The 13,782-nt window shown below is 47.9% G+C and overlaps 1 protein-coding gene across 4 annotated transcripts in view; it reads right to left on the reverse strand.

Moving 5' to 3' along the window:
- Window positions 1-4,133: 4,133 nt before the first annotated feature.
- Window positions 4,134-13,782, reverse strand: part of PDZD2 (PDZ domain containing 2) — a 287,308-nt gene continuing 277,659 nt past the window's right edge. For all 4 annotated transcript variants that reach the window (XM_044276397.1, XM_044276399.1, XM_044276400.1 and 1 more), the window contains 2 exons: window positions 12,820-12,951; window positions 4,134-6,379 (listed from right to left, as the gene is read on the reverse strand). In XM_044276397.1, the coding sequence (XP_044132332.1) occupies window positions 6,213-6,379; window positions 12,820-12,951 (299 nt within the window). In that variant the 3' untranslated portion in view covers window positions 4,134-6,212. The remainder of the gene's footprint in view (window positions 6,380-12,819; window positions 12,952-13,782) is intronic.

The following is a 13,782-nucleotide window of genomic DNA, read 5'->3' on the forward strand; positions in this document are numbered from 1 at the left end:
TATAACTGTGTGGGTAAGTGCCTTGCCTCTGATACAGAAGGTCGTGGGTTCGAGTCCCCGCAGAAACTTTTCTGAAATACAGGCTAAAGTAGAATACTCAAGCACTGACAACATATATGGACATACAGTGCGGGACACAGGCTGGAAGAGGCCTGCATCGCATCGCTGACATGGAGGTAAGTATAAGTGTTTTTTTTTTTTTAAATACCCGACTGTTACTGCCACATGGGGGGAGCGGGAGGCACTTGATGCTGGCACATGGGGGGAGGGGGGTTAGCACCTGATACTGGCACATGGGGGGGTTTGGCACTATGATACTGGCACATGGGGGAAAGGAGAGAGGCACTTGATACTGGCACATTGGGGGGTTGGCACTATGATACTGGCACATGGGGGTGGGGTGGGTGGGAAGGAGAGAGGCACTCGATACTGGCACATTGGGAGGGGGGAGATGGCACTATGATACTGGCACATATGGGGAGGTGGGAAGGAGAGAGGCACTTGATACTGGCACTTTTGGGGGGGAGATGGCACTATGATACTGGGACATGTGAGGGGAGGAGAGAGGCACTTAATACTGGCACATGATGGGGGGCATCTATGGGCACACTTACTGGCACATTATTGGGGGGCATTATGGGGGTCCCTTTTGACTGGCACAGTATAAGGCCCTTAATCATACCCAGTGTCACCCATAGCCAGTCTCCTGCCCACCCTAAATCATACCCTGTCGCCTTTGCCCAGTCCCCTGCCCCCCTTAATCATACCCAGTTTCACCCAGAGCCAGTCCCCTGCCCCTTAATCATACCCAGTGTCACCCTTATCCAGTCCCCTGCCCCCTTAATTAAAGGGGGGCAGGGTCTAATTGAGGGGGCAGGGGACTGGGTAAGGGTGACACTGGGTATGATTAAGAAGGGCAGGGGACTGGGTAAAGGTGACAGTGTATGATTAAGGGGGGCAGGGGACTGGGCAAAGGTGACAGGGTATGATTAAGGGGGGCAGGAGACTGGCTATGGGTGACACTGGGTATGATTGTACTTGTTGGTAGTTGCACTTAAATTATCTGTAATTAAAAAAAATGTTTGTTACAAAGATTGTTTTCCTCTTTGTGTATGTTTAGGTGAACAGGGGGGGGGGGGGGGGCGCCGCCACAAGATTAGCTCGCACAGGGCGCCTGAACACCTAAGGCCAGCCCTGACTGGACCTCAAATGCCTAGGGCAAAATACAGGACTGCCCTTATGATGCAGTTTTGAGTAGATTGGGCCCTCTATAGGCTCCATATCTAAGGCCTTTGTTTACGTTCCATTTTTTGCGTTCCATATACGGAACCATTAATTTTAATGGATCTGCAAAAGAAAAAATGGAAGGTAACACAGTACATAAGGCCGAAAAAAGACATTTGTCCATCCAGTTCGGCCTGTTATCCTGCAAGTTTAACCAGAGGAAGGCAAAAAAAAACTGTGAAGTAGAAGTCAATTTTCCTCACTTTAGGGTAATAAAAAATTCCTTCCCGACTCCAATCAGGCATCAGAATAACTCCCTGGATCCCCGACCCCTCTCTAGTAGCTATAGCCTGTAATATTATTACACTCCAGAAATACATCCAGGCCCCTCCTGAACTCCTTTATTGTACTCACCATCACCACCTCCTCAGGCAGAGAGCTCCATAGTCTCACTGCTCTTACCGTAAAGAATCCTCTTCTATGTTTGTGTAGGAACCTTCTTTCCTCCAGACGCAGAGGATGTCCCCTTGTCACAGTCACAGTCCTGGGGATAAATAGATGATGGGAGAGATCTCTGTACCGACCCCCGATATATTTATACATATTAATTAGATCTCCCCTCAGTCGTCTTTTTTCTAAAGCGAATAACCCTAATTTTGATAATCTTTCAGGGTCCTGTAGTTGCCCCATTCCAGTTATTACTTTAGTTGCCCTCCTCTGGACCCTCTCCAGCTCTGCTATGTCTGCCTTGTTCACAGGAGCCCAGAGCTGTACACAGTCCTCCATGTGTGGTCTGACTAATGATGTGTAAAGTGGTAGGACTATGTTCTCATCACGGGCATCTATGCCCCTTTTGATGCAACTCATTTTCTTATTGGCCTTGGCAGCAGCTGCCTGACACTGGTATTTGCAGCTTAGTTTGCTGTTTATTAAAATTCCTAGATCCTTTTCCAAGTCAGTGTTACCGAGTGTTGTACCATTTAGTATGTACGGGTGACTTGCATTTTTCCTTCCCATGTGCATAACTTTACATTTGTCAGTGTTAAACCTCATCTGCCACTTATCTGCCCAAGCCTCCAGTCTATCCAGATCCCTCTGTAGTAGTATACTGTCCTCTTCAGTGTCAACTACTTTACACAGTTTAGCGTCATCTGCAAAAATTGATACTTTACTATGCAAGCCTTCTACAAAGGTACTCTGTATGTCTTCCGTTTCCGTATTTCCATTCAAACATAGAACATGCCCTATTATTGTCCGCATAACGGACAAGGATAGTGCTGTTCTATTAGGAGCCAGATGTTCTGTTCCGCAAAAAACGAAATGCACACGGAAGTTATCCGTATATTTTGCGGATTCGTTTTTTGCAGAATGCAAAATACTCAAAAAGACATACGGTGGTGTGGAAGAGGCCTAATGGTAAGCTTCCTCTGAGCTCAGCCACAGAAGGGGCAGCACCTGCTATGATGTTCGTCTAATGCACTGTGCCTTCAAGTGAATGGGAGCAGCACTGAAGAAACCAGGCACAGTGTATGGAGCTGGTCAGTTCCCATGCCTGCACGTAGTACAAATTGCTGACCGGCAGACGTTTTGGGGGTGCCCCACATACTCAATGGCCAATTTCAACAAGCAGTGTAAATCAAGGACGCAGAGCAGCAGCCTGCAGAGTCACAGACAGCATGACTGTCTCAATGCCAAGTGTTCGTCCTATTAATGGAAGAATGAAAAAAAGAACAGAAAATGTGTTGGTTACCTTTATACAGAAATAATATACATTTTTATAAGATTAGAACAGATTTATTTGGAGCTTTCAATAGGACAAGACAATGTTGCATGTCACCAGCAGATGGCGCTGTGTCACCACAATGAAGACGCGCACACCACGCCTGTAATATTGTGTTTTATTACTTGTAAAACTACTAAAAACAAGATTCATCATCAGATTTACATAGCTGAGGAAAAGCAGCATTACAAATGTACAGTATGTAGTGTGTCATGCACAAGGCATATCTGACAAAATATACAATATGTTACAAAATCATCAGCACGACGTCACCTGTGAGGACATAGCGGCCGTGACCCAGGACACAACTTCTGGTATTTTGTATTTTAAATAGACATTTATTTGGTTGGGTTCACACACGGCTCTTCTGGTACATTTGCCACCTCTTTTTATTTTTTTTTGTTGGTGAGCCTGGCCACTGATGGTTTTCTTCAAGGAACCCAGTGTTTTTTGGGTAATAAAAGAAAAAAATGTTTTTTTTTTCTTCCTATAAGTAGTATTAAAAAGAACAATGACTCTCACCCATTAAATCTCTCATTGATCTGCTGGTCCCTGCAGCTATGACATCACTGGCCTCAGCCATCTGTGCCGCACATGCAGGCATCACTACTGAGGACAGAATGGTTCGATTTTCCTGCAATTTTCTTAAAATACTGGCCAACCCCTTTAAGGGTTTGGCTACAGGGCAATCTTGGTAGCGGCCCAAGGATTGCAGTGAGATCACAGTGTAGCGGTGGTAGCAATGAATGGTGTCGCAGTGCAACTTGCATGGACACTGTTGGCAGAATTTATTTCTACGCTAGCACCGCAACACGGCGATCCCGCTGCGATCCTTGGGCGCGACAGCTGTAGCCGAACCCCAAGGGTCAAGAAGATGTACAGTATAACTCTTAGGCCTCTTGCCCACGAACGTAAGGGCTCCGTGCCTGTGCTGCGGACCGCATACGGAGGTTCCGCAATACACGGGTCACCAGCTGTGTGCATTTTGCATCACGGATGCGGACCTATTCACTTGAATCCGGAGCTGCGGTACGAAACGGAACCCCATGGAAGCACTACGGAGTGCTTCCGTGGGGTTCCGTTCTTCCGTTGCGCAACAAAATAGAACTTGTTCTATCTTTTTGCGGAACAGACGGATCGCGGACCCCATTTAAGTGAATGGCTCTGCGATCCGCATGCGGCTGCCCTGCGGTCGGTGCCCATGCAAGTTGCACTCCACAGCATGGGCACAGAGCCCTTACGTTTGTGGGCAACAGGCCTTAAAGGAATGCTCAAGCACAATGTATACATTGTGTTATACCAACCAAAAAAAGCATAAAGGGGTGGAGCATGACATCAATTTAAATATCACCAAAGAGGGTATATCTGTCATGCCCCACCCTCTGGAGCCCTGCAAAAGGCCTGAAGTTTTGCATGGAATCTTCCTTTAAGTTAATACTGTCTGTGAGACAAGGCACGGGGACCAGTAAATACGGGGTCTGACCCCTGTTCCCCATATTTACATCCAAAAGTGCAAGGTGTCGAGTGAGGAATCTGTCAGTCCTACTCCCATCATCTTCAATCACACACATGACTCACGGATGAGGGGAAGAAACCGCCTATAGATCAGGATGCGACGATGGAGAAGATCTGGCATATTCAGTGTTAAAAATACTTTCTTATGAACCACATCTCTATATCAGTGGCCTGCAGCCTGACGCTCCCCGGCTGCCGTGGAATTGCAACTCCCAGCATGCAGCTTCAGGCTGTGGGAACAATGCTGGGAATTGTAGTTCAGCAATCGGCTGCAGCGCACTGCTGTATGTGAATAATATCATATGACAATGTAGAGAATTTACCCGTTGATGACCAGTGTGGGGGTTCATGGTAGGAAAATAACTCTGTCATATGGCAATTCTATATACTCTGTATAGATGCGATTTCCATAAATCTATGTATAAATATAGATCATTTTCTGGGTATATAATGTAATTGGCCACCAGATGGCGCTAGTCCTCCACTCTCAATACGCTATCAATCATCTCGTTGAGCTGGAGCTACACATTACAGATTCAGCAGAGCTGAGATTGTCATTTCAGATCCTCATGATTTTGTGTTGAGCAAACTTGTGTTTTTAAGTTCGGCGTCTAAATTTCGGGTTATCAAAGAAATTCCGTTATGGTCCGTGGTAGCGGAATCCATAACGCGATTCTTCGATAACCCGAACTTTAGACGCCGAACTTAAAACACAAGTTCGCTCAACACTACTCATGATCTTATAATGTGCTACCTGCAGTTTTACATAGGACTGCCAGTAAACTTGCCCTGTCCCTCTTACTCAGATCAAGTCGCATAAATAAGGTTGACATTACAAATCCAGCTCTGCTACATCTGTAGATTATATCCTGCTGCCTTCGTGATGAACCTCTTTTTACACGCAGAACATTTTTGTATGAAAATAAATCTATTCAGCCTGGGAAAGCTGGATGCCAACCAAGCTGGCTACAAAGCAGAGTAACAAACCCTGTAATTGTGGCAGAGTTTGTCGTCACCCAACATTTCCTGAAAGGAGACTTTGGAGATATTAAAGGGCCGGTGTCCTGGGGCTGGACCGCCATCTCATAGTGCCATATACTGCATCAGGTTTTCCAACCTAGAGAGAAATGTGCATCATGTGAATAGATGCTATGCGACCAAATGTAAGCAAACCCAAAAAACAGGCTTCTGCTATGTCGAGTTGTAGCAGAGCTGAATGTCTCTAGCAGTGCCAAGTCTGTCATGTGGGGCACAGCTCATCGGGATACCACAATATGTTATCTGCTGTTTACCATACGACCACTGCTACATCTACTGGACATTATCACAGTGCTCAAGAGGAAACAGTTAACGGCAAATTCAGCTCTGCTACATCGACAGCCTCATAAATGCAACACGCTTCTTGTGATGCTTCAAAGATAGCATGTAGGAGATATAAATAAATGTTATTATTCAAGTTTAATCTCCACATAAGAAATACAGGCTCGCAGGTCCTCGCTGCATGGCACCGCCATGGACAGTGGCGCAGTCAATGCTGAACCTGCTGATCTCCTGGAAAGTCCAGCCGCAAGTGTCCGGTGCCACCTGTGTGTGATGTCCCAGGTCTTCACAGAGAAATCATTCCCATGGGCACAGCTAGGGGGCGCTCAGCCGTTTCTATAGAGAATAGGTGCATTGGGGGGGGGGGCCCTGATCACACGGCGGTTCTGTGTTTTCGGATCAGTAACTGCACCGGCCCCTCAGGAACCGCTTTGATGATATTCCAGGCGTCATAGTGCATGAGGCCGATCAAAGCTTTTCCACCAATCGAAATGATTTCATCTCCAGCTTCTATTCTTCCAGCCTGCTCAGCGGCGCCACCTGCCAGCAAAAAGAAAGCGATGTCAACAAGAATGTTTTCATGGACATTAGCTTTCCCATCTACTAAAATCCTGCTTATATACAGCAGTCAATCTGAACGAGCAGAGATGCAGTGTAAAGTATGGGGAAAGACACAGGAGGTGTGTTTATGATTACCACAGAATGGAAGAAAATGAATAACGGTTAGCAGGAGCAGAATGACAGAACGTGGCAGATATGACTTCATGTGGTTGGGGAAGGATCTGTCTGTCTTATAAAGGGTACTAGTACAAGTGATGATGTCACATGGGTTCAGGGATAACAGTGATGTCATGCTGAGCAACATCATTGGTGTTGGCTGGCGTGTTATCTTTAAAGCCTCAGAACGGGTGGTGACATCACAAGGGGTGCAATCCCTATCTTTAAAGCCTCAGAACGGGTGGTGACATCACAAGGGGTGCAATCCCTATCTTTAAAGCCTCAGAACGGGTGGTGACATCACAAGGGGTGCAGTCCCTATTTTTAAAGCCTCAGAACGGGTGGTGACATCACAAGGGGTACAAACCCTATCTTTAAAGCCTCAGAACGGGTGGTGACATCACAAGGGGTGCAATCCCTATCTTTAAAGCCTCAGAACGGGTGGTGACATCACAAGGGGTGCAATCCCTATCTTTAAAGCCTCACAACGGGTGGTGACATCACAAGGGGTGCAATCCCTATCTTTAAAGCCTCAGAACGGGTGGTGACATCACAAGGGGTGCAGTCCCTATTTTTAAAGCCTCAGAACGGGTGGTGACATCACAAGGGGTACAAACCCTATCTTTAAAGCCTCAGAACGGGTGGTGACATCACAAGGGGTGCAATCCCTATCTTTAAAGCCTCAGAATGGGTGGTGACATCACAAGGGGTGCAATCCCTATCTTTAAAGCCTCAGAACTAGTGGTGACATCACAAGGGGTGCAGTCCCTATAAATGCAGCACCAGGACTGGCAACCACCTGTCAGCTGTGGCAGGCGCACCCCAGGGGCAGGGGTGGCCTTTCCAGATAATGAAGGAGTCACTGCCCAGAACTGGGGGCCAGTAACTTCCAGAACACCAGGTGTTAAGAAACAACAACTCCTAGCATGCACACTTGTTAGGTTGGCCTCAGAACTCCCATATAAATGAATGGAGCACGCTGGGAGTTGTAGTTTCAAACAGATGAAGTGCTGGTGGTTGCAGACCCCTGGCCTACAACACCTTTGGCAGAGGCGAGAGGCATTGGCTGGTAGGCTATAAATGTGTCAAACAGAAATACACATGGGTGCTAACATCACTGCCTTGGATGATGTCATCAGGGGGGAGGGGTTGTCAGAGGCATTCTTACATATTTGTATGGTGAGATGAAGTATATCAAGCTGCTGACTAGTGAGCTGAATTTATCCTGGGAAACACCATCCCTGTACTATGCTAAATAACCTCTGAGAGGGGAACAACTGAACTTCTGCAGATGGTTGAGGACCATGCAAGGCCTGTCTACAGATGACACAAAGTCTGCGACTTTTTCACTAAAAATTGGAGCGCTCCAGTAAGAAAATTTCTTCATTGAAGTATCCACCGATCACAGTTATCGCGATACCTGAACACAGTCACGGACGGGAGGTACGTCACATACCACGTGAGACGTGGCGTTCTGGGATACTAACAGTCCGACCATCAGCCTCTACGATATCCTGCTGTGGATCTAACCAGAAGCACACCACCGACCACGCTACCTCGGCGTCTGCCGAGACACATGGGAAAGGACTGCACACCATCAGGTATATGATACCTATCCTTACCTTGAATATCTGGGGCTAAGGTAAGACGAACTGCTAACCTTATAGCACACAGCACTTTATTTTATACCCAACGAAAAGCTTTATTTGGGAACCTGCTTTCCTCAAAGCCCCTTCTGAGTACAGACATTACTCACTATTGTCCCCTCAATGTGACTTTTTCTCCTTATTTAAAAGAAAAGACACAGCATCTATTCATTTGTTTTACCATCAAGGCTTATATACGCAGCTATATTGGTTTTAAGGATTTATCAGTTTTATGATTGTGAATTCTATCTTATCCTGCTGCGCAGCGTCTATCTTTATTTTTATCAATTTTTGTCACATTATCTGATTTTACCATTATTATTTGAATAAATTGTGTGATCACTTTACATTGTATTTTACACTATTTTATCGTATATTCTATTAATTGTTTCTTACATACAGAGTGCCAGTCCAGTTTATTTATCCATTTTTTAATATTTTCTCCTGTACGGGTGATACAGTTTTCTGGCCTAGAGCACCTGGTCCTAATTTGCTGAGGAGTGAGCTATTCCTGTTATTCAACTTCAATTTATATCAAGCTTTATACTGGAAACCTACAGGCATAGCTGGGCTCTGAGGGGCCCTGCTCTGTACCATGGACACCCTACATCTGGACCTGTCCATTTCTATATGTCATACCTACTGGTGTGAACGGAGCCTGAAACACATGCAGATATCCGATGGGAGCTGTTCCTAATTGCAGACAGGAATGACGTGATGCCTGACGGACACATATTTCTCTAATAATGGCTGAACTTTTCACTGGAGCAGAAACCAACAAGGATTTAACAGCAGCCGTAAAGTCTTAACACGAGAGCGATGTCACCAATGGTGAGCGCTCATACATCACACGGGACCCCCACAAGAGAAAGGAGCAGCCATTGTGTAATACAGGGGGTGAGGAATCCGCTGCTGCACACAATACACAGCGATGGCCAGAGAGTGGCTCTCCGCTTTATCTCATACAGCAGAGGACCCCCATGTCTATGCTAACCATGTGTCCTACTAGTGTCTCAGTGAGGCATCGCGACCATAGTGGATTTTTACACTAAAGGGGTTTTCTGCATCTAAAATGCCATAAACAACTGATAGATGCAGGTCCCACCTCTATGGAACAGGGGTCCTCCAATATAAGTGAACGTAGAGGACCACCTCTCCATCCATCCCCAGCAGCTGCCTCACCCGGTGGGATGGGGTCAGAGGTCCCCTGTTCCAAAGATAGATGGGACCTGCATCTATCAGACATTTATGGTATGGTGTCCGTGAACGGGAACATTATTTTTTACATTCAGGGGCTGGAAACCCATTGTGTCCTTGTCCTACTCACAGCTGTGGGTTTGCTATAATGTATCAGTGTTGTCCGTCCACTGTAAGCTAAATACAGCAGCAGCTCTTGGACCGTTCTGCAGGTGATGGTCACAGAATATGGACCGTTCTACAGGCAGGGGTCACTGAATGTGGACCGCTCTACAGGCAGGGGTCACTGAATGTGGACTGCTCTACAGGCAGAGGTCACTGAATGTGGACCGCTCTACAGGCAGGGGTCACTGAATGTGGACTGCTCTACAGGCAGGGGTCACTGAATGTGGACCGGTCTACAGGCAGAGGTCACTGAATGTGGACTGTTCTACAGGCAGGGGTCACTGAATGTGGACTGTTCTACAGGCAGGGGTCACTGAATGTGGACTGTTCTACAGGCAGGGGTCACTGAATGTGGACTGTTCTACAGGCAGGGGTCACTGAATGTGGACCGCTCTACAGGCAGGGGTCACTGAATGTGGACTGTTCTACAGGCAGGGGTCACTGAATGTGGACTGTTCTACAGGCAGGGGTCACTGAATGTGGACTGTTCTACAGGCAGGGGTCACTGAATGTGGACTGTTCTACAGGCAGGGGTCACTGAATGTGGACTGTTCTACAGGCAGGGGTCACTGAATGTGGACCGCTCTACAGGCAGGGGTCACTGAATGTGGACTGTTCTACAGGCAGGGGTCACTGAATGTGGACTGTTCTACAGGCAGGGGTCACTGAATGTGGACTGTTCTACAGGCAGGGGTCACTGAATGTGGACCGCTCTACAGGCAGAGGTCACTGAATGTGGACCGGTCTACAGGCAGAGGTCACTGAATGTGGACTGTTCTACAGGCAGGGGTCACTGAATGTGGACTGTTCTACAGGCAGGGGTCACTGAATGTGGACTGTTCTACAGGCAGGGGTCACTGAATGTGGACTGTTCTACAGGCAGGGGTCACTGAATGTGGACTGTTCTACAGGCAGGGGTCACTGAATGTGGACTGTTCTACAGGCAGGGGTCACTGAATGTGGACCGTTCTACAGGCAGGGGTCACTGAATGTGGACTGTTCTACAGGCAGGGGTCACTGAATGTGGACTGTTCTACAGGCAGGGGTCACTGAATGTGGACTGTTCTACAGGCAGGGGTCACTGAATGTGGACTGTTCTACAGGCAGGGGTCACTGAATGTGGACTGTTCTGCAGGCAGGGGTCACTGAATGTGGACTGTTCTACAGGCAGGGGTCACTGAAGGTGGACTGTTCTACAGGCAGGGGTCACTGAATGTGGACCGTTCTACAGGCAGGGGTCACTGAATGTGGACCGTTCTACAGGCAGGGGTCACTGAATGTGGACCGTTCTACAGGCAGGGGTCACTGAATGTGGACTGTTCTACAGGCAGGGGTCACTGAATGTGGACCGTTCTACAGGCAGGGGTCACTGAATATGGACCATTCTGCAGGCAGGGGTCACTGAAGGTGGACTGTTCTACAGGCAGGGTCACTGAATGTGGACTGTTCTGCAGGCAGGGGTCACTGAAGGTGGACTGTTCTACAGGCAGGGGTCACTGAATGTGGACTGTTCTACAGGCAGGGGTCACTGAATGTGGACTGTTCTACAGGCAGGGGTCACTGAATGTGGACCGTTCTACAGGCAGGGGTCACTGAATGTGGACCGTTCTACAGGCAGGGGTCACTGAATGTGGAATGTTCTACAGGCAGGGTCACTGAATGTGGACCGCTCTACAGGCAGGGGTCACTGAATGTGGAATGTTCTACAGGCAGGGTCACTGAATGTGGAATGTTCTACAGGCAGGGGTCACTGAATGTGGACTGTTCTACAGGCAGGGGTCACTGAATGTGGACCGCTCTACAGGCAGAGGTCACTGAATGTGGACCGTTCTACAGGCAGGGGTCACTGAATGTGGACTGTTCTACAGGCAGGGGTCACTGAATGTGGACGGTTCTACAGGCAGGGGTCACTGAATGTGGACTGTTCTACAGGCAGGGGTCACTGAATGTGGAATGTTCTACAGGCAGGGGTCACTGAATGTGGACCGCTCTACAGGCAGAGGTCACTGAATGTGGACCGGTCTACAGGCAGAGGTCACTGAATGTGGACTGTTCTACAGGCAGGGGTCACTGAATGTGGACTGTTCTACAGGCAGGGGTCACTGAATGTGGACTGTTCTACAGGCAGGGGTCACTGAATGTGGACCGCTCTACAGGCAGAGGTCACTGAATGTGGACCGGTCTACAGGCAGGGGTCACTGAATGTGGACCGTTCTACAGGCAGGGGTCACTGAATGTGGAATGTTCTACAGGCAGGGTCACTGAATGTGGACCGCTCTACAGGCAGGGGTCACTGAATGTGGAATGTTCTACAGGCAGGGTCACTGAATGTGGAATGTTCTACAGGCAGGGGTCACTGAATGTGGACTGTTCTACAGGCAGGGGTCACTGAATGTGGACCGCTCTACAGGCAGAGGTCACTGAATGTGGACAGTTCTACAGGCAGGGGTCACTGAATGTGGACTGTTCTACAGGCAGGGGTCACTGAATGTGGACTGTTCTACAGGCAGGGGTCACTGAATGTGGACTGCTCTACAGGCAGGGGTCACTGAATGTGGACCGCTCTACAGGCAGGGGTCACTGAATGTGGACTGTTCTACAGGCAGGGGTCACTGAATGTGGAATGTTCTACAGGCAGGGGTCACTGAATGTGGACCGCTCTACAGGCAGAGGTCACTGAATGTGGACCGGTCTACAGGCAGAGGTCACTGAATGTGGACTGTTCTACAGGCAGGGGTCACTGAATGTGGACTGTTCTACAGGCAGGGGTCACTGAATGTGGACTGTTCTACAGGCAGGGGTCACTGAATGTGGACCGCTCTACAGGCAGAGGTCACTGAATGTGGACCGGTCTACAGGCAGGGGTCACTGAATGTGGACTGTTCTACAGGCAGGGGTCACTGAATGTGGCCTGTTCTCACTTTGGGGGTCACAGAATATGGATGGTTCTGCAGGTGGGGTCCACAGCAGATGGACCGTTCTGCAGATGGTGGTCACAGAATATGAGCTGTTCTCCAGGTTGGGGTTCTGCCGCCAGGGGTCTGGTGTAGGTAACAGACTCTTCCGTGAAGATCAGGTCTACCCTATGTACAGTCGGGTCTATGTGATATGACCACACCTAACAATTAGCTTTTCTGTGCCAAGCCAATAATGGAGCAGGACCCGTACATCAGGTGAGGCAGGTCTGCATCCACCCAGCCCGTGTCCTGTAACTTGTAGATGTCTGTCAGTAGGAGGCGGACATATAAAACATACCTTTAAATATCCTTTTGATGAACAGAGGCCTGTCCCCATAAATAGACGCCTTCCCTCCGTCCAGGCTGAAGCCCAGCCCGGCCGACGTCTTGTGAAGCTCCACACAGACTGCATCCCGCAGATCGACATCAGCTGCAACAAAGAACAACATCTCATTATGTCCTATTGTTCCCTGCACAGGTGTCTGCTGCGCCTCCCGTAAAACTACTTCATAGGAGGAAGGGCCCTCTAATTATATGGCTGACATCTTTACTGCTGTAGCTCCACGTGAACCATGTGTAAAAATACTGTCAGTGTGCAAATATTACATGAAACACTGGATGCACCAACAATAGAGTGCAAAAGCTCCTATAGCTCCTATATGTGCCGCCATATGGTGCCTTCACCAAGCACATTCTCTGCTAGCATGTGTTAAGGATTTGTACCACATAGCTCAGTAACAGGGTCATGTGCATACAGTATATACCGACCACTAGAGCAGATGGTGAAGGGGAGGCAGCTATCCTGCACTACAGGACAGTATATAGACAGCGTAAGTATACCGACTGTGATGTCACCACCACCAGAAAGCATAAGAAGTGCAAGAAAACATAAATATGTAATGTCATGTATGCACACGGTGACTCCACCAGCAGAATAGTGAGTTCAGCTCTGGAGTATAACACATGATGTAACTCAGGATCAGTACAGTATAAGTAATGTAATGTATGTACACAGTGACTGCACCAGCAGAATAGTGAGTGCAGCTCTGGAGTATAATACAGGATGTAACTCAGGATTAGTACAGGATAAGAAATGTAATGTATGTACATAGTGACTGCACCAGCAGAATAGTGAGTGCAGCTCTGGAGTATAATACAGGATGTAACTCAGGATCAGTACAGGATAAGTAATGTAATGTATGTTCATAGTGACTGCACCAGCAGAATAGTGAGTGCAGCTCTGGAGTATAATACAGGATGT

The sequence above is a fragment of the Bufo gargarizans genome, chromosome 1 (assembly GCF_014858855.1).
Source record: "Bufo gargarizans isolate SCDJY-AF-19 chromosome 1, ASM1485885v1, whole genome shotgun sequence".
Classification (NCBI taxonomy): domain Eukaryota; kingdom Metazoa; phylum Chordata; class Amphibia; order Anura; family Bufonidae; genus Bufo; species Bufo gargarizans.